At 44.9% G+C, this 26,288-nt stretch overlaps 1 protein-coding gene across 2 annotated transcripts in view; it reads left to right on the forward strand.

The window, feature by feature from the left end:
- LOC121539216 (TOG array regulator of axonemal microtubules protein 1-like) overlaps positions 1-26,288 on the forward strand; it is a 34,530-nt gene that overhangs the window by 2,971 nt on the left and 5,271 nt on the right. The window contains exons 2-17 of one of the 2 annotated variants that reach the window (XM_041847547.2): positions 4,830-4,896; positions 11,107-11,232; positions 11,331-11,573; positions 11,668-11,969; positions 12,338-12,567; positions 12,759-12,859; positions 12,959-13,129; positions 14,702-14,767; positions 15,162-15,331; positions 15,483-15,660; positions 15,854-16,075; positions 16,559-16,682; positions 20,820-20,925; positions 21,179-21,414; positions 21,598-21,756; positions 21,872-21,998. In XM_041847547.2, the coding sequence (XP_041703481.1) occupies positions 4,830-4,896; positions 11,107-11,232; positions 11,331-11,573; positions 11,668-11,969; positions 12,338-12,567; positions 12,759-12,859; positions 12,959-13,129; positions 14,702-14,767; positions 15,162-15,331; positions 15,483-15,660; positions 15,854-16,075; positions 16,559-16,682; positions 20,820-20,925; positions 21,179-21,414; positions 21,598-21,756; positions 21,872-21,998 (2,628 nt within the window). The remainder of the gene's footprint in view (positions 1-4,829; positions 4,897-11,106; positions 11,233-11,330; positions 11,574-11,667; positions 11,970-12,337; positions 12,568-12,758; positions 12,860-12,958; positions 13,130-14,701; positions 14,768-15,161; positions 15,332-15,482; positions 15,661-15,853; positions 16,076-16,558; positions 16,683-20,819; positions 20,926-21,178; positions 21,415-21,597; positions 21,757-21,871; positions 21,999-26,288) is intronic. The other variant, XM_041847548.2, reaches the window with a different exon arrangement.

The following is a 26,288-nucleotide window of genomic DNA, read 5'->3' on the forward strand; positions in this document are numbered from 1 at the left end:
CTGCAGTGCCAGACGTGTCCCCCTGCTTAAGCCAGTACATGTCCAGGCCCGTCTGAAGTTTGCTAGAGTGCATTTGGATGATCCAGAAGAGGATTGGGAGAATGTCATATGGTCAGATGAAACCAAAATATAACTTTTTGGTAAAAACTCAACTCGTCGTGTTTGGAGGACAAAGAATGCTGAGTTGCATCCAAAGAACACCATACCTACTGTGAAGAATGGGGGTGGAAACATCATGCTTTGGTGCTGTTTTTCTGCAAAGGGACCAGGACGACTGATCCGTGTAAAGGAAAGAATGAATGGGGCCATGTATCGTGAGATTTTGAGTGAAAACCTCCTTCCATCAGCAAGGGCATTGAAGATGAAACGTGGCTGGGTCTTTCAGCATGACAATGATCCCAAACACACTGCCCGGGCAACGAAGGAGTGGCTTCGTAAGAAGCATTTCAAGGTCCTGGAGTGGCCTAGCCAGTCTCCAGATCTCAACCCCATAGAAAATCTTTGGAGGGAGTTGAAAGTCCGTGTTGCCCAGCGACAGCCCCAAAACATCACTGCTCTAGAGGAGATCTGCATGGAGGAATGGGCCAAAATACCAGCAACAGTGTGTGAAAACCTTGTGAAGACTTACAGAAAATGTTTGACCTGTGTCATTGCCAACAAAGGGTATATAACAAAGTATTGAGAAACTTTTGTTATTGACCAAATACTTATTTTCCACCATAATTTGCAAATAAATTCATTAAAAATCCTACAATGTGATTTTCTGGATTTTTTTTTCTCATTTTGTCTGTCATAGTTGACGTGTACCTATGATGAAAATTACAGGCCTCTCTCATCTTTTTAAGTGGGAGAACTTGCACAATTGGTGGCTGACTAAATACTTTTTTCCCCCACTGTATGGATTTCACATGACTGGAAATACAGATATGCATCTGTTGGTCACAGATACCTTAAAAATAAAATGGGCCTCACAATGGGCCTCAGGATCTCGGCACAGTATTTCTGTGCATTTAAATTGCCATCGATAAAATGCAGTTGTGTTCATTGTCCGTAGCTTGTCTGCCCATACCATAACCCCACCACCAGCATGGGGCGCTCTGTTGATGATGTTGACATCAGTAAACTGCCCGCCCACATGACGCCATACATAAATATCTTTGTGCATATGCAATTATTTCTGGGATTTTTTTTTTCAGCTCTTGAAACATGAGACCAGCACTTTACATGTTGTGTTTATATTTTTGTTCAGTGTAGTTATGTATTCAGAGATTATGCAAATGTTTCCCTTTAGTTGACATTGATTGGCAATTATTGACTCAGCAATCAAAGTTCACATTTTTCATGGCGTAAAGGGCTTCTAAAAATAGATCCAATGCAATGAGTTGCCTTTCAATCAGTCACTGATTGACTGTGTTCCTGGAGTAGCATCTTTCCTATTGACTTCACCATCCACCTCAGGGGCTGTGTTTTAGTTGATTTCTTTGTCTCCACAATCAAAGTCAGAGTGCACTGATTGCAGAGGGCCTGAAAAGGACTGTCACATGCCTGCAAGGGCTGCTAGTGTTTTGTTGCCATGACAACAATTTGGTGAGCAGCAAGTTGCCTTGTGGCCTATTAGTAGGAGAGAGTTGACAACTAGGATGTCAGTGGTTATCAATCAGGTTAATCTGAATTTGAGATAAGGAAAGGGGGGGGCTCTACCATATTCTGAAGGCAATCAAACTATTTGTTTGATGCCTGATGTGACATTGGACATAAGGCTATTCATGTGTTTGTCATCTCAGAGATGTATTCTCAGGCATTTCAAGTTGTGGTCAATCAGGGAAAATCAAATCACATTTTATTGATCGCATACACATATTTAGCAAATGTTATTGCGAGCAATGTTCCCTCAATTTGTTTTTGGCACAGAGCTAATTTCAGGTCTGCTGAGCGCAAACTTGAACATAGAAAATTCTGTTCAACTTCCGGTGCGTGTTTACTGTGAACGCTGAGGCTGTACCCGCTTTAAGTTACAGTTTTAACAGTGGCCAAGTAGGCTGCTGTGGCTATTTGATCATAATCATAATGGAAATAGCTGTTCTTTCAGTAGCAGCAAATATATGGTGTTCAATGTAGGCCTACATTCCATGAGACGTTTGGGAAAAAAACATGCAGGGTTTGACATTAACCTGTTTATCCACTTGTCCTTCAGACAAGAGGGGACTGAAAATGTTCTTTGATGTAAGAAACCACTTTACAAAATAAAATTCATTATTATTCCCATACCATTATTAGAGAGAAACAGACAAATTATGCTACCCTCTGCCTATTGGCTACTTAGTTTATTCAAAACCGTCTCAAAATAGAACACTGCCCCTTTAAGACATAAAAAAAAGCTATTTACCTGACTCGCTTTTCAAAGATGGCTAGAATGCACACATTTTGTGCTCTTGTAGGAAGCAACCACTCCCCCATTGTTGACTAGAAATTAGCGATAACTGGACGAATAACTCATTAACTAGCAGAGAATATGAACAAATGTGCACAGCTCTCGCTATGATATCAAAACAAGCGCATCTACTCGCGACTGCTCATGCTATGAACACAGTCCAGTTCAAAGTGAATGGCACAGATCCATAGATGGCAATGGCTGTTTGCATATGGGCCTACTGCAGCTCTGATTGGTTATGGCGCACAGGTCTGTGTAGAGTAGGAGCCTGAGTCTTGGATGTCAATGCAATAGAATCCTACTCCAATGGGCTCTGCCTACAAGAAAATCTCTTGCACAGTTTTGCATACAAAGTCTTGCATAGTTCGTTTTGTTTCGGTATGTTATATTGAAAGTTTCTAATATTGCGTTGATTCGAGCACAATTCCCGCAGTAGAGCGAAACGTTGATAGTGTTAACTAAAGGGTAAAACTCTGGAAAGTTGAGTGAAGTTCAACCTCGTGCTTCTCTGCGCGGGGTGATATTTCTTCTGCACGGCAGTCCGAGGGGAGCTACACACCAGCGCAGCTTAGAGGGAACATTGATTGCTGGTGTAGTGAAATGCTTGTGTTGCTAGCTCCAACAGTGCAGTAATATCTAACAATACACACAAATCTAAAAAAGTTGAATGGAATTAAGAAATATAGAAATATTAAGACGAGCGGTGTCGGAGTCCGTAGTACAAATATATGTGTGTGAGTGATGGGATGTATAGACATGGATAGAATATGTAGTATATCTGAAGAATACGTAGGATAATAATGTAACTTAGGCCTACTGTACGTCAATAGAGGGTGGATACATATCTATTGCATGATCCACATTAGACAGAAAAGGTGAGACTACAGATTTGAGTGCTTGGAGGAGACAAGTACCTAATATTACAGGGCACCTGCTTCTCAATGAGTGATAATCCAAAGAGCTTTCTCTGTGTTGCTGGGGGGAACCCCTGGCTACAATGGGTTTACTCCAAGATCATCTCATCAGGGAAGTCAATTTGCTAATCTGCTCGTTTCATTCTCTCAGATACTGAAACACCCAGCTGTCAGTGTCAGACAGTGGCATAGGTTCGTAGTGGGGAAACACTCGCCATCTTCCCTGTTTGGCATAACAGAGAGTAGCCTACTTAGACTACTGAACTGTAGTCGCAAAGATGCAACAAAAGGATAGGCATTGCTCTCAGATGAAGATCTGCGGGGGAGATATCCCAGCAGTGGCACCCTGTCACAGAGACTGGTGTGGATAACAGACTAAAGATCTGGTTTCACCCCCCCCCTCCCCCCTCCCAAGACGCTGACTGTAGAGTAGATGGGAGGGGCTGGCTGGCATATTTTATTAATCTCTTCATTCACGGGACTATGTCGTGTGGATTGCAGAAACAATCACTGATGTCTGTCTCAGCAATCTTGATGTTGTTGTAATGAAATGTGAAGGTGAAGTTAAAAAACAACTTGATTGAATTATGTTTTTAAACCTATTAATTCCTATGGTTTTGAATGTGAAACCCCTCTCACAGATGATCCCTTTCCCTTGTAGCAGTATGCCACCAAAATGTCTGGGAAAGAATACACTGTGCAAAAAGTTTCAGTGAGCATTCAGGTACTTTCAAAGGCAAAGCATTGCAATTTGCAAGAATGACCTTCATTGATCACAATAGTTGAAAACTAGGCCTACTTGTTCAAAGAGGCGTTTTGTTTGCTCTGTGCACCAAAGTAATTTTGGAGCCTTCCAGTGAAACCTTATGTTTACAGAAGTCCCAGTCTCCCAGCAATATCTTTGCCACACAACACACTTGTATTCAGAGGGGGCTTTAAACTTAATTCGCAATGCATGTGAAGATATCATAGGACCCGTAGCGACTGTGGAACATCAACCACTTACCTCCCTAGTGTTGATTAAGATCCCAGTGGGTTCATCTGATGGCAATGTGAGTTGCTTTTAATCAGATAGCCGTGAGATGGATCTCAACACGCTGTCTGAGGGAAGCTTTGGTGTTTGAGGTGAGAACTGCTCATCACTCTTCTTACCTCAGAGATCTATTTTACTGAGGCTAACAAATGTGCCATGGCTACACCTTTAAAAGTTTAATAAGCGTAGTACATGTCATTGAAGTAGACAGACGTCAATTTGAAGTTTGCGTCTATACACTGACAGAATCCCAGAGCGCACAGTTTGTCTGAGCTAAATCGCTGCAACATTCCTTTGTTGAGACCAATGGATGAAATTACATTTGATCCATGGTAGGCTCTCTATGTTTTCAAATAACCGTTTATGTTTGACATGTGAACTTGACCCAGTATTGTGGCTTTCAGTGATGGATAATTGTCACCATTGTCACCCCCTGATTTTATCTCCTCAGGTCATCAGTGAAGACTGCCTGTCCCATTCCCGGAAGCTGAGTCCGGAGACATATGTCCCCAGTTTCGGTAAGTGCCCACTTCTGTCGCTTGCATGCATCAAGAGCTACCGCACAAGCTGACAAGGTGCAGTTCAGTTGTTGTCAGTGCCGAAGTTAGCCAGGCTAAACCAGCTTTGAATAGGATTATCACACAGAGTCAATGGATCCATACCATTGCACGTCACTCAGAGCACCGGCATGACTGAGTAGACAGAAGAGTGCCATGCAGGTCTCGCGCAACGAGGATTAAACAAATTCATAGCCGTTGGTTATTGCCGTGCATTATAGGGAAATAATGGACACTCTAGAATGCCGTTTAAGCCAATCAGAAACGAGTATTTAACAATGCCATGGTGTAATTGCCTACATTTTGCTGCTATTGTTGGCAAGAGATTGTGTACACAAGACAAGTACCAATCAAGCCCATATGGACATTAACATGCTTCAAAATAATTCACCCTTGAAATCCTAACCCCTGTTGTGCTCTCCATCTTGAACCGGTATAAAAATGTCTCTACAAGAATGCATAGGTAGGTAGAGCGTTGTGTAATGTATGGTGACAATATATGGAGGTGTCCTTGAAGTGAGGGGGTGGTTCTTTCTCTAAACATGGTTGATGTGTCAGTGGGAGTCAGTCACTCCTCTTCATGTTCCTGCTGTTTAGCGCCAATGCCATTCGTAGGCGTTCAATAAATAGACACTTAATATGAGGCATGGAGGCTGGCATTGAGAATGAGTTGTTGAGAATGCATTCAGTTAGTACTAAACCTTGATCTGGTTCTCACTATGAAAACAGTGTGATCAAATACAGTGGGGAGAACAAGTATTTGATACACTGCCGATTTTGCAGGTTTTCCTACTTACAAAGCATGTAGAGGTCTGTAATTTTTATCATAGGTACACTTCAACTGTGAGAGACGGAATCTAAAACAAAAATTCAGAAAATCACATTGTATGATTTTTAAATAATTCATTTGCATTTTATTGCATGACATAAGTATTTGATCACCTACCAACCAGTAAGAATTCCGGCCTTTCACAGACCTGTTCGTTTTTCTTTAAGAAGCCCTCCTGTTCTCCACTCATTACCTGTATTAACTGCACCTGTTTGAACTCGTTACCTGTATAAAAGACACCTGTCCACACACTCAATCAAACAGACTCCAACCTCTCCACAATGGCCAATACCAGAGAGCTGTGTAAGGACATCAGGGATTAAATTGTAGACCTGCACAAGGCTGGGATGGGCTACAGGACAATAGGCAAGCAGCTTGGTGAGAAGTGTCGTAGAAATATTTGACTAATAATGAATCAACTCAAAAATATCTCTCAAGACACCAGAGCTTGTGAATCCAAGAATAAGACTTTATTGCATAACAAAGCCGAGCTTGCTCCATGGAACAACTGTCTCTCTCTGGCTTAGACATCCCTTTTATACTTACACACAAATGAACAAACATGCGTACATTCCTAACTTATTTTAGTTCTGCACCTTCTTTTTCAACGTCCAGCTGTCACACAATGTCCACTCCAAAAGGTCATGAATGCTTTTTTCTATATGAAGCCTCTCATTCTATCATTCTATTGGCTGCGTGGCTTAGGCCCCTTCTTAAAAAAGAACTAATGTAATGCATACCATGTGTCCATAACAAGCCCATGGGCCACAGTTTGAGAGCCCCTGCGACAGAGCACATATATTCATTTAAACATATTCATGCTTATTACTAATATTATTATTTTACCTTTGACCTCTCCCTACATTTGCCTTAATGATACATAAAATAATACCATAGAAGGCAACAACTGTTGGCGCAATTATTAGAAAATGGAAGAAGTTCAAGATGACGGTCAATCACCCTCGGTCTGGGGCTCCATGCAAGATCTCACCTCGTGGGGCATCAATGATCATGAGGAAGGTGAGGGATCAGCCCAGAACTACACGGCAGGACCTGGTCAATGACCTGAAGAGAGCTGGGACCACAGTCTCAAAGAAAACCATTAGTAACACACTACGCCGTCATGGATTAAAATCCTGCAGCGCACGCAAGGTCCCCCTGCTCAAGCCAGCGCATGTCCAGGCCCGTCTGAAGTTTGCCAATGACCATCTGGATGATCCAGAGGAGGAATGGGAGAAGGTCATGTGGTCTGATGAGACAAAAATAGAGCTTTTTGGTCTAAACTCCACTCGCCGTGTTTGGAGGAAGAAGAAGGATGAGTAGAACCCCAAGAACACCATCCCAACCGTGAAGCATGGAGGTGGAAACATCATTCTTTGGGGATGCTTTTCTGCAAAGTGGACAGGACGACTGCACCGTATTGAGGGGAGGATGGATGGGGCCATGTATCGCGAGATCTTGGCCAACAACCTCCTTCCCTCAGTAAGAGCATTGAAGATGGGTCGTGGCTGGGTCTTCCAGCAAGACAATGACCCGAAACACACAGTCAGGGCAACTAAGGAGTGGCTCCGTAAGAAGCATCTCAAGGTCCTGGAATGGCCTAGTCAGTCTCCAGACCTGAACCCAATAGAACATCTTTGGAGGGAGCTGAAAGTCCGTATTGCCCAGCGACAGCCCCGTAACCTGAAGGATCTGGAGAAGGTCTGTATGGAGGAGTGGGCCAAAATCCCTGCTGTAGTGTGTGCAAACCTGGTCAAGAACTACATGAAACGTATGATCTCTGTAATTGCAAACAAAGGTTTCTGTACCAAATATTAAGTTCTGCTTTTCTGATGTATCAAATACTTATGTCATGCAATAAAATGCAAATTAATTACTTAAAAATCATACAATGTGATTTTCTGGATTTTTGTTTTAGATTCCGTCTCTCACAGTTGAAGTGTAACTATGATAAAAATTACAGACCTCTACATGCTTTGTAAGTAGGAAAACCTGCAAAATCGGCAGTGTATCAAATACTTGTTCTCCCCACTGTACATTCATTTTCTGTTCTCTGTAGACAGAGGAGAATATATGAGGTATTGATTGTGAGGTAGGAAGGCCAGTAATTGCTAAAGTTGATGAAAGCAATAGTTAGCTACAATAATTTATCAGTTCCTCCACTTTGCAGTCACAGTTGGTTTTTGATCACGGCTACCACCCTGTAAGAGGCTTCCTTCCCATTGCCGTCAACTAGCCCACGTTTGACTCACTCTGAAAAGCCCCAGTCAGACAGCCAGAGGCAGAGTGGTCAGGAGAAAAGATCTCAAAGGAAGGAAAGGACCAGACTAGGTGGGCAAACTAATAGAGATTATACAGTGGATACTGTGTCATAAACATGGTATCATCTCAAGCGGGGATGCTAGCGATAGTACTTAGGTATTAAATTGCCAGGGTCTTTGTGTGCAACTTGACCTCTCATCAAGATGCCTTACAATGAAACAGTGAAGCAGCTCCATGATCTCGCCATCACGGTTGACAACTCCGTTGTGTCCTCCTCCCAGAGTGCAAAGAACCTTGGCGTGACCCTGGACAACACCCTGTCGTTCTCCGCTAACATCAAAGCGGTGACCCGATCCTGTAGGTTCATGCTCTACAACATTCGCAGAGTACGACCCTACCTTACACAGGAAGCGGCACAGGTCCTAATCCAGGCACTTGTCATCTCCCGTCTGGATTACTGCAACTCGCTGTTGGCTGGGCTCCCTGCCTGTGCCATTAAACCCCTACAACTCATCCAGAACGCTGCAGCCCGTCTGGTGTTCAACCTTCCCAAGTTCTCTCATGTCACCCCGCTCCTCACGTCACACTCCACTGGCTTCCAGTTGAAGCCCGCATCTGCTACAAGACCATGGTGCTTGCCTACGGAGCTGTGAGGGGAACGGCACCTCCGTACCTTCAGGCTCTGATCAGTCCCTACACCCAAACGAGGGCATTGCGTTCATCCACCTCTGGCCTGCTGGCCCCCCTACCTCTGCGGAAGCACAGTTCCCGCTCAGCCCAGTCAAAACTGTTCGCTGCTCTGGCACCCCAATGGTGGAACAAGCTCCCTCACGACGCCAGGACAGCGGAGTCACTCACCACCTTCCGGAGACACTTGAAACCCCACCTCTTTAAGGAATACCTGGGATAGGATAAAAGTAATCCTTCTATTTATTTTTTACTTATTGGCAAATCACGATATATATCTCGATTTCTTGAATGTTTTCTCTAAATAAGCTTTGTTGTAAACATTTCAAAGGTCAAATACACTGCATTTCAAACAGTCAGCAATAATCTAATAAATTCAGGGTTTGTGAAATTATACCTAGGCCAAATATAAGCCTTCCACAACCATAAGACCCACTAATAATTACATTATTTTATCAAAATAGTGTAACCTGCTTTTTTCCAATAATCACAGATCTCTGTCTTTCAAGGATGTCTATGAAAATGGCCTTTTTGTAAAAAAAAATAACCAGAACCATGCATAATGCACATTCACTGATAATGACTAACTTCTTGTAGCAGGCATTATAGAAAATTAACACTTAACACAGGTTTCATAAACAATCTCTCAAGCACAAGCCCCCGTGCTAGGGAGTAGCCAGCTAATCTTTATATTTCAAGTTTAGCCAACTTGGATCTATTCGCTAGCTAACAAGGTAGAACAGTTGAATTGTTATGAACACACCCTTCTGTCTGTCTCCAACTGTTTGAACAGCATGTTAGCCTGTCCACTTTGTTTAGATGTTGAAATCAAGTGGCCTACCTTATTTCTCAGAATGAGAACAAGTTGCCAATTCCTTATACACTGAGTGTACAAAACATTATGAACTCTTTCTATGACATAGACTGACCAGGTGAAAGCTATGATCCCTTATTGATGTCACTTGTTAAATCCACTTCAATCAGTGTAGATGAAGGGGAAGAGACAGGTAAAAAAAATTTTTTTTAAGCCTTGAGACAATTGAGACATGGATTGTGTGTGTGTGCCATTGAGGGTAAATCGGCAAAACAAAAGATTTAAGTGCCTTTGAACGGGGTATGGTAGTAGGTGCCAGGCACACTCATTTGTCAAGAACTGCAACGCTGCTGGGTTTTTCATTGTCAACAGTTTCCCATGTGGGAAAAATTGAGCATTCATTTTCCAGAATCAATGTTCACTGATACTCCTGTTTTAGTAGTGTCTGCTCTGTGCACACTTTGAGGAGTTGATACATAAAAAGGGTATCGTTAGAAAGGTTAACTACTCCTCTATTACAGTAAAATAATGTCTCAATGTCTTTCGGTGTCCAAATTACCGATTCTGTTGGACCAAACCTCAAATGCAATTAGTGATTTGAAACCGCTTGTCAGAGAGGAAGAAGTGATCTCTCATTTAGTTGTGAGTGGCAGGGGGAGGGGGTTGGTGTGTGTGAGTAAATGGGAAGGTGCACACAGCACAGAAAGAGCGAAGGAGACGAGACCAAAAAGACAACATGAGAAGAAGCGGGCATAAACGCTCAGACATACGAAAAATATACAGGCATCGCTCTAAAAACGTAAATTATCATTAATAAAATTAATTCGAGATATTGCCCATCCCTACGGTATACCTATGTAATCTAACACAATGCTGAATGTAGTACTCTAAGTGAAGACTATTGAATCAGGTGTCTTGGGAATTTGAAATGAGTCCAAAATATTGTACAAGACTTTGCTAAAGTAGCCTACAAATAATGTAAAATGATAATGCAATATTCCTGCTGTATGTTTTTTGCTAGTAAAGCATGCAGTGGAATACAAAAGTAAAACTTGTGTGTGTGAGTTATAAGTGTTTCGGGGTGGGGAGTGTGTAGCCACTGTTTACAAGATCAGCCTGTGCTCGCAGGCAAGACTGGACTTGGCTCTTTTTACAGCAGGCTACAGAACACGGCAGCAACTTTTACTGCACAGTATGAACAAATAGTGTCCGAACAAATGTCCCCCTCCGCTGCTCTCTCATAAAATCTGTTTTCCAACGTTACTGAACGAATGGGTTTGTCAATGGATGTTTTAACTAAGCTTTGGCTTAGCCAAAGGTATTAAACCTAGACAGAATAATTTATCAAGTGAAACAAACTAGGATCAGATGACATTCCCCTGCCAGGCACTGGGCTCACAAGCCAGCCTGACCTCAGCTTTAGCTTGGCCTCAATGAAGAGGACTCCATTGACCATATCACTTTGAAACTAAACATGAGTTGCTGAAGCCCCCAGCAACCAGTCATCATATTGTATTGATAGACAATATATTATGGTTATTTGGTACGCTACAGTAATAGCTGATTCGTTGTCCTCTAGGTTCTGCAGAGCCCCATAAACCCCTGTCCTCTAGGAGGGAATCCCCGAGACGCTTAAGAAGAAGTGGGAGCCTTGACTTGGACCCTGACATCTTTAAATCTACCAACTTCTCTGATGCAGAGGGAGGTGAGGAAGTCTTTACTCTGCTCAGCCTATGTGCCTTCTACAGAACAGTTTCATTGAAAGGGTCATTGAAAGGTAACTGAAGGATCTTTGTGTTGCAGTGGTACACAAGGCCCATCTCCTCCCTGGGACCTCCAGCTTTGAGCGCACCTTCTCCAACCCCTCGGCCCAGGGCACCTTCCTACTGCCCTCCTACCCTCTAGCTACACTCCCTGGGGGCCGGCTGACCCCAACACTGTCCCGCCGCCGCGCTGACTCCTCACTGTCAATGTCCAACACTTGGCCCAACAAGAGAGAGAGCAGCCCCCAAAGACGAGACCCCAGCCCCTGGAAAGACATATCAAGTATGGGTCTGGTATCTACTGCATATTGGGTAGATCTTGATAGTCATGTAATTTAGTTGAGGCATGTTGTTGAGTGCTTTCTTTGTCCCCACAGGTGAATTCTCATCCAGCAGGTGTTCTCCACAGCCTCTCCGTGCCTCTCTGGTGAGCTCCTCATCTACCTCGTCTTTCCGTCAGGCTCTGAGCGGGATGCGGAACGTGCTGCCTGTCTCCCCATCCCCAGGGCTTCCCCTGCCAGAGCGGGGCCAGTCTCAGAATGGCCAGCGGTCTAGTCCTCTAGCTCCATCTCCATCCAGCCTGCAGGACCACCTGTCTGAGAGGAACCTTCACCTAGATCTGGATCACCTCAGCCTGCAGGACCAAGACCAGGAAGAGGACCCCCTGGACCGGCAGGAGGTCAGGATCAATGTTTTACACACAAGGCTATGCTTAGTGAAGTCTCCAGATGTATTTAGCTAGGACACTGTCTTAAAGCTACCATCTTGCCATCTGGCCATCAGGGATTTATTCATATCTGTACTCAGGATAACTCAGTGCATGAATATGGAATGTGGATCATGTTTCCCCTTCATTAGTGCAGTGGTGGTGAAATGGGTCATATTTGGGACTAAGTATCTGTGATGTAATGTTAGTGCTGGGTGAGTAGTACTTGACATCTAAATTGTCATGGATATAACACCCATGCATAAAATATTATCTGTATGCACAGAACCCTCTTGCCTTGCTCTCAGGTTGCTGATGAGCTAATGTGTTGATGTTTATAGATGCTGAACTCCCTGCGCTCCCTGCGCTGCAGCGCAGCTAAGAAGAAGGCCAAGGTGAGTCTGAGTGGCTCAGGCTCAGACCCAGATAGCCCAGACTCAGCCATGAAACTGGAGCTGGCTCTGGACTCCCCCTCTCACAACTCCCCCACCGTCACCAGCCCAGCCAGCGAGAGCGGCCTCTCCAGCCTCTACTCACCCCCAAACGCCACCCTCAATGGCACCAAAACCAGGTACTAGATTCTAAGACCTAAGTAGACAACCAGTAGACTCTTGAACTAAGTTGAACCAAATTAGATCCTGTTTCAAGAATTATTGGGGGCAAATGGGTCATGCTATGATGGTCACACTTTCAAGACACACACACCAAGGTATGATGGATCTGATTTCCTCTTGATGACTCACCTCTGACCTCTTTCAAAAGCCCTGGGAATTCTGCCTCCTCCTCAACAAAGCCTCACATTGCTAGAGTGCCTTCTGCTAAGCTGAGGTCTTCCGTCTCCATGGACTTCAGTGCCCTTCAAGGTACAGTGAGGATTTAACATGTAAAAGGATCTCTCTTATTACTGGCTGAGTCATTGTTTCTATTTAGCTCAAATGGTGTTTGTGTGTTTTCTCCACCAGGCTTTCCACTCAGAGATAAAATCACACCTGAAGTGAGTGTGGTTGGTCAAAGAGTCACCTACTCGAACGGACCAATGGAACCTGAGGAAGAGGACCGGACTACAGAATACTCTCCACCCCCAAGTAGACAAGCCTGCCGCGAGCCAATCAGAGCCCTGAGGCCTGCCAAAGGTCAGTCACTGGAGGAGGTCTGCTCCATTGAGGCATATCGTTGTCTAAAAACAATGTATTTTCATTATGTTTGCAATTTGTTGTTTGTCCAATACTACACTGAACAAAAATATAAACACAACATGTAAAGTGTTGCTCCCATGTTTCATGAGCTGAAATAAAATATCCCAGAAAGTTTCCATACGCACAAAAAGCTTATTTCTCTAAAATGTTGTGCATAAATTAGTTTACATCCCTGTTAGTGAGCATTTCTCCTTTGCCAAGATAATCCATCCACCTGACAGGTGTGGCATATCAAGAAGCTGATTAAACAGCATGATCATTACACAGGTGCACCTTGTACTGGGGACAATAAAAGGCCACTCTAAAATGTGCAGTTTTGTCACACAACACAATGCCACAGATGTGTCAAGTTTAGAGGGAGCATGCAATTGGCATGCTGGCTGCAGGAATGTCCTTCAGAATGTTCATTTCTCTACCATAAGCCACCTCCAACATCGTTTTAGAGAATTTGGCAGTACGTCCAACCGGCCTCACAACCGCAGACCACATGTAACCACGCCAGCCCAGGACCTCCACATCCGGCTTCTTCACCTGCGGGATCATCTGAGACCAGCCACCCGGACACTGTGGGTTTGTACAACTGAATAATTTTTGCACAAACTGTCAGAAACCGTCTCAGGGATGCTCATCTGCGTGCTCGTTGTCCTCACCAGGGTCTTGACCTGACTGCAGTTCGGCGTCGTATCCTACTTCAATGGGAAAATGCTCACCTTCGATGGCCACTGGCACGCTGTAGAAGTGTTCTTCAGGGATGAATCCCAGTTTAATCTGTACTGGGCAGATAGCAGACCACGTGTATGGCGTCGTGTGGGCGAGCGGTTTGCTGATGTCAACGTTTTGAACAGAGTGCCCAATGGTGGTGGAGGGGCTATGGTATGGGCAGGTATAAGCTACGTACAATGAAGACAATTGCATTTTATCGATGACAATTTGAATGCCATTGAGATCCTCAGGCCCATTGTCGTGCCATTCATCTGCCGCCATCACCTCATGTTTCAGCATGATAATGCACGGCCCCATGTCGTAAGGATCTGTACACAATTCCTGGAAGCTGAAAATGTCCCAGTTCTTCCATGGCCTGCATACTCACCAGACATGTCACCCGTTGAGCATGTTTGGGATGCTCTGGATTGACGTGTTCCAGTTTGACAGCGTGTTCCAGTTCCCGCCAATATCAACTTCGTACAGCCAGTGAAGAGGAGTGGGACAACTTTCCACAGGCCACAATCAACAGCCTAATCAACTCTATGCGAAGGAGATGTGTCGCACTGCATGAGGCAAATGGTGGTCACACCAGATACTGACTGGTTTTTAAAAAGTTATCTGTGACCAACTGATGCATATCTGTATTCCCAGTCATGTGAAATCCATAAATTAGGGGCTAATGAATTTATCTCAATTAACTCATTTCCTTATATGAACTGTAACTCAGTGAAACATTAGAAATTGTTGCATGTTGCGTTTATATTTTTGTTCAGTGTATGTGTTTCTCCATTCTCTGTTCCTCAGGGTCCCAGAGCTACAGCAACAGGAACTCACCACCCACTGACATGCCTGAAGGTGTGGTTGGCAGAGGTCAGGCCTTATCCGTCTCCTCTTATTTACGACTCTGTGCCATTGTTCAGATGTCCAATATTGTGTTCTGAGGTCATGGTGTTCTGGCTCAGGGCTGTGCCAAGTCTCACAGTACACAAGGCCCTACCTGGGGCCACACAGTATCAGGGCCAAGTTTAAAGAATTGTTTGGAATAACTCTTGTAGTTGGCAATACACTTAGCATTGGCACATAAACAGATGCTAAGACTTGCAGAGGCGAGAGCATGCCATATTTTGGAAGTCATCACTGCTTACAGTATTCTCTAGCTATGTGAATACACTATACTGCTCAAGGTTTCAGCTTTGCTGAATAATGGTGTCAATGAAAACTAGCTTAAGCACTCTTGAATCTTCCTCACCTCCCCCATCTGCAGGAGTGTTTGACTCGGTGGTTCTGTCCAGCCGTCCAGGCGTTGCCATGTCGATGGAGCAGGGCGACTGTATGACCAGGCTGCCCAGTGACCCCCCAGCTGGCATTTACGGCCATGCTGTCCCCGGCAACCACCTGGACCCCGACGACAGCCCAGACACAGAGGTGGCCAGGGTGAGCAGGTCCACCATACTGTACATACACCACCAACAACCTCTTTGATACTACATTTCTCATTAGGCTGCAGATTGGGGAAAAATGCCCTCTACCACTGCTATCAGTCTGTGGAATGTGTGTACCTGGGGGGTTGTGTGTTCGTGTGCAGGATAAGGAGAAGGTGAGAATGACAAGGTTTGCTCGGGACAAGATGCGGCAGCACCGATTGGAGCAGCAGGAGGGCCAGCCCGCCCTGGGAGATCGCCAGAGAGCTGACAGGATGCGTCTGCGCCTCAGACAGGTGCAAAATGACATGGCTACAGAGGATACAGCAGCCATTTCCAACGGTGCAATGTTTCTTCCTTAACTCTCCATGGCTATCCTTTACCCTAGTACAAGATTTCACTTCATGCACTAGAATCTAGATAAACTGGCTTTTGTAATGTTGCAATAATTTGGGTAATTTTTACTCTGACAGTAGCATGTCTTCCTGCTTGTGCGTGTGGCTCATCTCTATAATGTTTGTTCTTCCCCTAACAGACTTGCATTTGAACGGGGGCATGGGGACGTCCACCAAGGCTGACTCTCTCCAAGACCAGTCTCATACCAGCCCCCAGGGACCCCAGAGCCCCATTAAATGTTTCAGTCCCCCCCACCAGCCCAGCCCCCCCACGGTCCCTCCCAACCCCAGGAGCACCCAGCCCCGCCTGAGGAGGGCTGCCAGTCTCAGCAGGGCACGGCTGTCTCTCTCACACAGCTCAGGTCAGTGTAACAGTCTGGCAGTCATGTAATCTCTGTCTCTTTGCATCTTTGCAGTTATAGGGTTATTCTAAAGTGCAGTTATTTACGGTTATAGCAGTTAAAGCTCTACACTGCTTTTAATTATAGTGTTCAATACAGACCTGTTTGTTCTGTGATTTCTCTGATTAATTTTTGCAACTTAATTATGTTTTTTTAACATGGTGAATAGATTAGTCAACACATCATATCTCATTCAAGCATGAAGGTGTAGCCAGATTCTAAAGTGTTTTAGTGCACTACTAATTAGACCATCACAGCCCCAACAGTAGCAGAGCTTAGCAACGCTAAATGAGATGTTCTCTTAGATAATGGAGTGCAATGCTTTGTTTTAGTGAGTGCATACATTTTCATACTGGCCCCCCGTGGGAAACGAACAAGCGCCATGCTCTACCAACTGAGCTACAGGGGACTAGTGTTGTATTTCATTATATGGTTGTCCTCCAGATGAGATGTCCCCAGGCACTCCCAGCCAGAAGAGAGACCTGACAGAGCAGCCTGAACTACGGCCCTTCTCCAAACCTGAGCTAGCACTAACACAGAGCTTCAAACTCCTCAACTCAGACGACTGGTGAGCTTTATTCTTTGGATCCCTATTAACTGACGCTTTAGCAACCACTAATCTTCCTGGGGTCCAACTGAACCCCACCTCCAGCATTTAAAGTAACTGTCCAGTGTTTCCAGATGTCTATGAAATATGACTTATAATTCATTAAAATGAGTCAAATCGTTTTTTCTTCCCATAAATTGTAATTAAGTATGTTAAAAAGCAGATTTTCTATGTTGGAATGGTGTGGGCATACCCCAACAACAGAATGGAGTGGCTGCAATTCCGAATTTTCTGGAACACAACTTTTTGTAGCTAAATACACTACATGACCAAATGTTTATGGACACCTGCTCGTCGAACATCTCATCTCATTCCATAATCATATGGAGTTGGTCCCCCCTTTGCTGCTATAACAGCCTCCACTCTTCTGGGAAGGTGCTGCAGGGACTTGCTTCCATTCAGCCACGAGCATTAGTTAGGTCGGGCACTGATGTTGGGCGATTAGGCCTGGCTCATAGTCGACGTTCCAATTAATCCCAAAGGTGTTTGATGGGATTGAGATCAGGGCTCTGTGCAGGCCAGTCAAGTTCTTCTACACCGATCTCGACAAACCATTTCTGTATGGACCTCGCTTTGTGCACGGGGGCATTGTCATGCTGAAACAGGAAAGGGGCTTCCCCAAACTGTTGACACAAAGTTGGAAGCACAGAATAATCTAGAATGTAATTGTATGCTGTAGCGTTAAGATTTCCCTTCACTGGAACTAAGGGGCCTAGCCCGAACCATGAAAAACAGCCCCAGACCAATATTCCTCCTCCACCAAACTTTACAGTTGGCACTATGCATTGGGGTAGGTAGCATTCTCCTGGCATCCGCCAAACCAAGAATTGTCCGTCAGACTGCCAGATGGTGAAGTGGGATTCATCACTCCAGAGAACGCGTTTCCACTACTCCAGAGTCCAATGGTGGCGAGCTTTACACCACTCCAGCCGACACTTGGCAATTGCGCATGGTGATCTTAGGCTTGTTTGCGGCTGCTCGGCCATGGAAACCCATTTCATGAAGCTCCAGACGAACAGTTATTGTGCTGGCGTTGCTTCTAGAGGCAGTTTGGAACTCATAAGTGTTGCAACCGAGGACAGACGATTTTTACGCGCCACGCGCTTCAGAAATCGGTGGTCCCGTTCTGTAAACTTATGTGGCCTACCACTTTGCGGCTGAGCCGTTGTTATTCCTAGACATTTCCACTTCACAATAACAACACTTACAGTTGACCGGGCAGCTCTACCAGGGCAGAAATTTGATGAACTGACTTGTTGGAAAGGTGGCATCCTATGACAGTGCCACGTTGAATGTCACTGAGCTCTTCAGTAAGGCCATTCTACTGCCAATGTTTCCTATGGAGATTGCATGGCTTTGTGCTCGATTTTATACACGTGTCAGCAACGGGTGTGGCTGAAATAGGCGAATCCACTAATTTGATGGGGTGTCCACATACTTTTCTATATATAGTGTATATAGAGAATTCTGCGCATGTGCAGGATCCGCTACCGCTTCCCCCTCCGTGGCCTTTCAGCTGCTGCTCAGTGCTCCGCTGCCGCTTATACACGCAAGACAGTTTGAACATACGTAGTTCTTTGTCTGTTGTAACAGTAATCTATTGCAAACATAAGCACGACACAACAGGCAGTGTAGCGATTTCATGTGCAAACATTGGCTATTGGGAGGCAGACAGGCAGTCAAAGTCGTAGTGTTCTTTATTCAGCAACTCTGGCTATATGGCAGCATAAATATAAAGATTGCATCATCACACAAAACGCTGATAGTTTTGCCCCAATGCAATATGTAGACTGCGTCTTGCTTGTGCTACGGCAATATCCGTTACAACAGATAGAATTTTGTAGCCTTCATAATATATTTTTGAAATGTTCGTTCAAATCGCTGCAGGTTTTTATTTCAGCTGTTCAGAAATATGAGGCAGAGACATAGGATACATCATCATGACGATCAAATTGTTTGAGGGTTCAGAAGAGGGTGAGGAGAGATCCGTGAATGTGTGCGTAAAATAACACGTGTGTCGAACATGATCCGTATCCTTAGCTTTGAAAAAGAGGTTTCCAGAGAGGCAGAACAGGGGTGAAAACTTGAGTATTTGCAACCACGGCCGCAACAGAAAGATGTGGGCATATACCGGCCATTTAAAAATATTCATGCGAGTAGACCGCTGTTTGGCCAGCTCAACCAATGAGCCAACATGACATGTTCTATGATTTTTTAAACAGTCTGTTTGAGATACAAGTTTGAGTTGGGAGTTTTTTACAGTGCCTTCGGAAAGTATTCAGACCCCTTGACTTTTACCACATTTTGTTATGTTACAGCCTTATTCTAAAATGGATTTAAAAAATAATAATCCTCATCAATCTACACACAATACCCCATAATGACAAAGCAAAAACTGTTTTTTTGAAATGTTAGCAAATTTATAAAAATAAAAAACAGAAATACCTTATTTACATAAGTATTCAGACCCTTCGCTATGAGACTCGAAATTGAGCTCAGGTGCATCCTGTTTCCATTGATCATCCTTGAGATGTTTCTACAACGTGATTGGAGTCCACCTGTGGTAAATTCAATTGATTGGACATGAATTGGAAAGGCACACACCTGTCTATATAAGGTCCCATAGTTGACAGTGCATGTCAGAGCAAAAACCAAGCCATGAGGTCGAAGGAATTGTCCGTAGAGCTCCGAGACAGGATTGTGTTGCGGCACAGATCTGGGGAAGGGTACCAAAACATTTCTGCAGCATTGAAGGTCCCCAAGAACACATTGGCCTCCATAATTCTTAAATGGAAGACGTTTGGAACCACCAAGACTCTTCCTAGAGCTGGCCGCCCGGCCAAACTGAGCAATCGGGGGAGAAGGGCCTTGGTCAGGGAAGTGACCAAGAACCCGATGGTCACTCTGACAGAGCTCCAAGGTTCCTCTGTGGAGATGGGAGAACCTTCCAGAAGGACAACCATCTCTGCAGCACTCCACCAATCAGCCCTTTATGGTAAAGTGGCCAGACAGAAGCCACTACTCAGTAAAAAGCACATGACAGCCTGCTTGGAGTTTGCCAAAAGGCACCTAAGACTCTCAGACAATGAGAAACAAGATTGTGCTTAGGGTCGTTGTCCTGTTGGAAGGTGAACCTTCGCCCCAGTCTGAGGTCCTGAGTGCTCTGGAGCAGGTTTTCATCAAGAATCTCTCTGTACCTTGCGCCGTTCATCTTTCCCTCGATCCTTTCCCAGTCCCTGCCGCTGAAAAACATCCCCACAGCATGATGCTGCCACCACCATGCTTCACCGTAAGGATGGTTCCAGGTTTCATCTAGACGTGATGCTTGGCATTCAGGCCAAAGAGTTCAATCTTGGTTTCATCAGACCATCTGATGAACGACCCTAAGCACACAGCCAAGACAACGCAGGAATGGCTTTAGGACAAGTCTCTGAATGTCCTTGAGTGGCCTAGCCAGAGCCCAGACTTGAACTCGATCGAACATCTCTGGAGAGACCTGAAAATAGCTGTGCAGCAATGCTCCACATCCAACCTGACAGAGCTTGAGAGGATCTGCAGAGATGAATCCATCATACCGAAGAAGACTCAAGGCTTTAATCACTGCTTCAACAAAGTACTGAGTTAAGGGTCTGAATACTTATGTAAATGTAATATTTCAGGGTTTTTTATTTTATATATTTGCAAAAATATCTACAATCCTGGTTTTGCTTTGTCATTATTGGGTATTGTGTGTAGATTGATGAGGGGGAAAAAACAATTTAATCAATTTTAGAATAAGGCTGTAACATAACAAAATGTGTAAAAAGTCAAGGGGTCTGAATACTTTCCGAATGCACTGTAAGTGTTTTCTCTCCAATTATGCTTTGGCCAGAAATACGAGTATAGGACGAGTCAACAACATTATTTGTGTATGAGTTAACAGAATATGAACTTTTCACTGGACTTTTCATTTTTTCACTGGACAGTTACTTTAATCAGATGCTATACTTAAACATTGTCTAGTAAGACCCTATGTCAAAAGTCAATGTATTATTGTTCTATGCATATAAGCAATGGATTGGATTTACTCAATTTCTATTTCTCTATTTTTGATTGAAGGGAGAAGAAGATTGAGGGCCTGACCTTTCTCCGTGGTCTGACTCATTACCATTCAGACATACTGCTGAACAGGCTGCATGACGTCTGTCTCGCACTCATCCAAGAGGTACGACCACAACTCCTCATTCATGTGAAACGGCAGTCCATTGTCCTGGGGACCCTCATCCAATCTCCTTCTAATCATAATCTCAGCCTCAATCAATTCAGTACAGGGTGGTCCTTGTAGACTTTAGCCCTCAATGATTGATTTTCCAATGTCCTGATGAGGACATTTGACCATTCAAGCCCTTACTCAGATGTCTGATTATAATTTTTTATATAATTTAATGATATCAACATCTGAGTGTATTGCTCCCCAGGTGAGGAACCTTCGTTCAGGTGTGTCCCGTGTTGCGGTTGGGGCGATGGGTGAGCTGTACACCGCGCTGCAGAAGGGCATGGACCAGGAGCTGGAGGGCACGGCCAAGGCTCTGCTGCAGAAGGCTGGGGAGACCAACGCCTTCATCAGGCAGGATGTGGATGCAGCGTTGGACAGCATGGTGCAACACTGCACCCCCACACGCAGCCTGAACGCCCTGCTCACCAGCGGCCTCAGGTCAGACACACTCACTGTCACCAGATAGCACTTTCAGCTGTTCTTCACCTGAATTAGGACTACATGCTTTGCTTGTAGATATTACATTTTTATCATGCTTGTATCTTATCATTAAAATAGGCCATTAGGCTTTATTTTCTATGTGGTGCTGACCACATCCCTGATATTGTCTCTTGTGAACAGTCACCTGAACTCCGTGGTGAGGAAGTGCGCGGGTCATCACATGGCCAACCTGATGGAGAACATTGGTGCTGCCCGTCTGCTGTCTGGAGGGAAAGACCTCACTGACCGAATCCTACCTGCCGTCACCAAGCTGGCACAAGACTCCTCCCAGGAAGCTAGGTAGGGAGGAAATTCTGTTTAATACCAATGAGTGTCTGTTTTAATACCAGCAAGTGAATCTGTTATCAATAGAGTGAGTGGCATTGTTTGACTCTGAGGCTGTTCTGCCCCTCAGGTACCAGGGGCGCCGAATGCTGCTGTTTCTGTCACCGCACCGTGATTTCGATAAGATGTTGGAGAAATATATCCCTGCCAAAGACCTGGCTCCCATCAGAGACACTATCTTCACACTGAAGACTAAGGTACAGAACACTGTCTTCACATTGAAGACTAAGTTACAGAACACTGTCTTCACACTGAAGACTAAGGTACAGAACACTGTCTTCACACTGTAGACTAAGGTACAGAACACTGTCTTCACACTGTAGACTAAGGTACAGAACACTGTCTTCATACTGAAGACTAAGGTACAGAACACTGTCTTCATACTGAAGACTAAGGTACAGAACACTGTCTTCACACTGTAGACTAAGGTACAGAACACTGTCTTCACACTGTAGACTAAGGTACAGAACATTGTCTTCACACTGTAGATTAAGGTACAGAACACTGTCTTCACACTGTAGACTAAGGTACAGAACACTGTCTTCATACTGAAGACTAAGGTACAGAACACTGTCTTCACACTGTAGACTAAGGTACAGAACACTGTCTTCACACTGTAGACTAAGGTACAGAACACTGTCTTCACACTGTTCTACCTAATTTCTACCAGCATGTTAAATGTGCAACCAGAGGGAAAAAAACTCTAGACCACCTTTACTCCACACACAGAGACGCATACAAAGCTCTCCCTCGCCCTCCATTTGGCAAATCTGACCATAACTCTATCCTCCTGATTCCTGCTTATAAGCAAAAACTGAAGCAGGAAGCACCAGTGATTCGGTTAATAAAAAAGTGGTCAGATGACGCAGATGCTAAGCTACAGGACTGTTTTGCTAGCACAGACTGGAACATGTTCCGGGATTCTTCAGACAGCATTGAGGAGTACACCACATCAGTCACTGGCTTCATCAATAAGTGCATCGATGATGTCGTCCCCCACAGTGACCGTGACGTACATACCCCAACCAGAAGCCATGGATTACAGGAAACATCCGCACTGAGCTAAAGGGTAGAGCTGCCGCTTTCAAGGAACGGGACTCTAACCCGGACGCTTATAAGAAATCCCGCTATGACCTCCGACGAACCATCAAACAGGCAAAGAGTCAATACAGGTCTAAGATTGAATCATACTACACTGGCTCTGACGCTCGTCGGATGTGGCAGGGCTTGAAAACTATTACAGACTACAAAGGGAAGCACAGCCGAGCTGCCCAGTGACACAAGCCTACCAGACGAAGCTAAACCACTTCTATGCTCGCTTCGAGGCAAGCAACACTGAAGCATGCATGAGAGCACCAGCTGTTCCGGACGACTATGTGATCACGCTCTCCGTAGCCGATGTGAGTAAGACTTTTAAGCAGGTCAACATTCACAAGGCCGCAGGGCCAGACGGATTACCAGGACGTGTACTCCGAGCATGTGCTGACCAACTGGCAAGTGTCTTCACTGACATTTTCAACATGTCCCTGACTGAGTCTGTAATACCAACATGTTTCAAGCAGACCACCATAGTCCCCGTGCCCAAGAACTCTAAGATAACCTGCCTAAATGACTACCGACCCGTAGCACTGACGTCTGTAGCCATGAAGTGCTTTGAAAGACTGGTCATGGCTCACATCAACAGCATAATCCCAGAAACCCTAGACCCACTCCAATTTGCATACCGCCCCAACAGATCCACAGATGATGCAATCTCTATCGCACTCCACACTGCCCTTTCCCACCTGGACAAGAGGAACACCTACGTGAGAATGCTATTCATTGACTACAGCTCAGCATTCAACACCATAGTGCCCTCTAAGCTCATCACTAAGCTAAGGATCCTGGGACTAAACACCTCCCTCTGCAACTGGATCCTGGACTTCCTGACGGGCCGCCCCCAGGTGGTAAGGGTAGGTAACAACACATCTGCCACACTGATCCTCAACACGGGGGCCCTCAGGGGTGCGTGCTCAGTCCCCCTCCTGTACTCTCTGTTCACCCATGACTGCATGGCCAGGCACGACTCCAACACCATCATTAAGTTTGCCGACGACACAACAGTGGTAGGCCTGATCACCGACAACGATGAGACAGCCTATAGGGAGGAGGTCAGAGATCTGGCCGTGTGGTGCCAGGACAACAACCTCTCCCTCAACGTGACCAAGACAAAGGAGATGATTGTGGACTACAGGAAAAAAAAGAGGACTGAGCACGCCCCCATTCTCATCGACGGGGCTGTAGTGGAACAGGTTGAGAGCTTCAAGTTCCTTGGTGTCCACATCACCAACGAACTATCATGGTCCAAACACACCAAGACAGTCGTGAAGAGGGCACGACAAAGCCTATTCCCCCTCAGGAGACTAAAAAGATTTGGCATGGGTCCTCAGATCCTCAAAAAATTCTACAGCTGCACCATCGAGAGCATCCTGACTGGTTGCATCACCGCCTGGTATGGCAACTGCTTGGCCTCTGACCGCAAGGCACTACAGAGGGTAGTGCGTACGGCCCAGTACATCACTGGGGCAAAGCTCCCTGCCATCCAGGACCTCTATACCAGGCGGTGTCAGAGGAAGGCCCTCAAAATTGTCAAAGACTCCAGCCACCCTAGTCATAGACTGTTCTCTCTGCTACCGCGACGGCAAGCGGTACCGGAGTGCCAAGTCTAGGTCCAAAAGACTTCTCAACAGCTTCTACCCCCAAGCCATAAGACTCCTGAACAGCTAATAATGGCTACCCGGACTATTTGCACTGCCCCCCCACCCCATCCTTTTACGCTGCTGCTACTCTGTTAAGTATTTATGCATAGTCACTTTAACTCTACCCACATGTACATATTACCTCAACTACCTCAACTAGCCGGTGCCCCCGCACATTGACTCTGCAACGGTACCCCCCTGTATATATAGCCTCCCTACTGTCACTTTATTTTACTGTATATATAGCCTCCCTACTGTCACTTTATTTTACTTCTGCTCTTTTTTTCTCAACACTTTTTTGTTGTTGTTGTTTTATTCTTACTTTTTTTGTTTAAAATAAATGCACTGTTGGTTAAGGGCTGTAAGTAAGCATTTCACTGCAATGTCTGCACCTGTTGTATTCGGCGCATGTGACCAATACAATTTGATTTGATTTGATTTGATTTGAAGGTACAGAACACTGTCTTCACATTGAAGACTAAGTTACAGAACACTGTCTAACTGAGAAGGTGTGTGGGACTGTTATGAGTCATTCCTTTCTATTTTAGTCTCCCCCTGCTGGGGGCTTGCGTTTTGAGACAAGACACTGTTACTGTAAGGAAGCAGTGGCTCAGACAGGAAACGCCACATTCGTTTAACCATTTATTAGAAAAGATGACAATAAATGCAGTACATTAGTCTTTGCTCCTTCGGGGTAGCTCACTGCCAGAGCATACATCATGTAAGATGATAATAATTACAGGCAGTGAGCAAGGTATACTATACCAATCCCTCTGAACGAACAAAAGCAGAGCCCAAACAGGTGGAGGCTGGGGTTGGTGGTGGGAAAACAGAAATGGCATGTCACCAAGAACACCAGCACATGGCTTGCGCGCGGCAGCCATCAGAATGTGTGTGCAGAACCCGGTCGACTAAATAGACCACCATATTAAGGTAGAGTGATGAATCTAATTGGTGGAATATCAGCTGATGCTATCAGTCGGGTTTGCAGTATGAACCTGCTGCGCTTAATTTACATGTGTCTACAATGGCGCCGGAGGGGATGGCTGCCGTTTTACGGGCTCCTAACCAACTGTGCTATTTTGTTTGTTTTTTTGCGTTGTTTGTAACTTATTTTTTAACTTATTTTGTACATAATGTTGCTGCTACCGTCTCTTATGACCGAAAAAAGCTTCTGGACATCAGAACAGCGATTACTCACCTCGAACTGGACGAATAATTTTTATTTAACGAGTCAGAAGCGAAGGATATACTGCTTTCTAGAGAACAGGCCCAAATACCCGTCATTTGCGTGAAGAAAAGACAGAGAAAAAGGGGGCGGAGGTCGGGCTGCCTTCTGGGAATTCGTAGGCGAGTGAGTAAACCTCCACTACAATCCATTCTATTGGCCAACGTGCAATCATTAGAAAACAAAATAGATGATCTAAGATTAAGACTATCCTACCAACGGGACATTAAAAACTGTAATATCTTATGTTTCACCGAGTCGTGGCTGAACGACGACATGGATAATATAGAGCTGGCTGGGTTTTCTGTGCATCGGCAGGACAGACCAGCTACATCTGGTAAGACGAGGGGTGGGGGTGTGTGTCTATTTGTCAATAACAGCTGGTGCGCAATGTCTAATATTAAAGAAGTCTCGAGGTATTGTTCGCCTGAGGTAGAGTACCTCATGATAAGCTGTAGACCACACTATCTACCAAGAGAGTTCTCATCTTTATTATTCGTAGCCGTATATTTACCACCACA

Source organism: Coregonus clupeaformis, chromosome 25 (assembly GCF_020615455.1).
Source record: "Coregonus clupeaformis isolate EN_2021a chromosome 25, ASM2061545v1, whole genome shotgun sequence".
Lineage (NCBI taxonomy): Eukaryota > Metazoa > Chordata > Actinopteri > Salmoniformes > Salmonidae > Coregonus > Coregonus clupeaformis.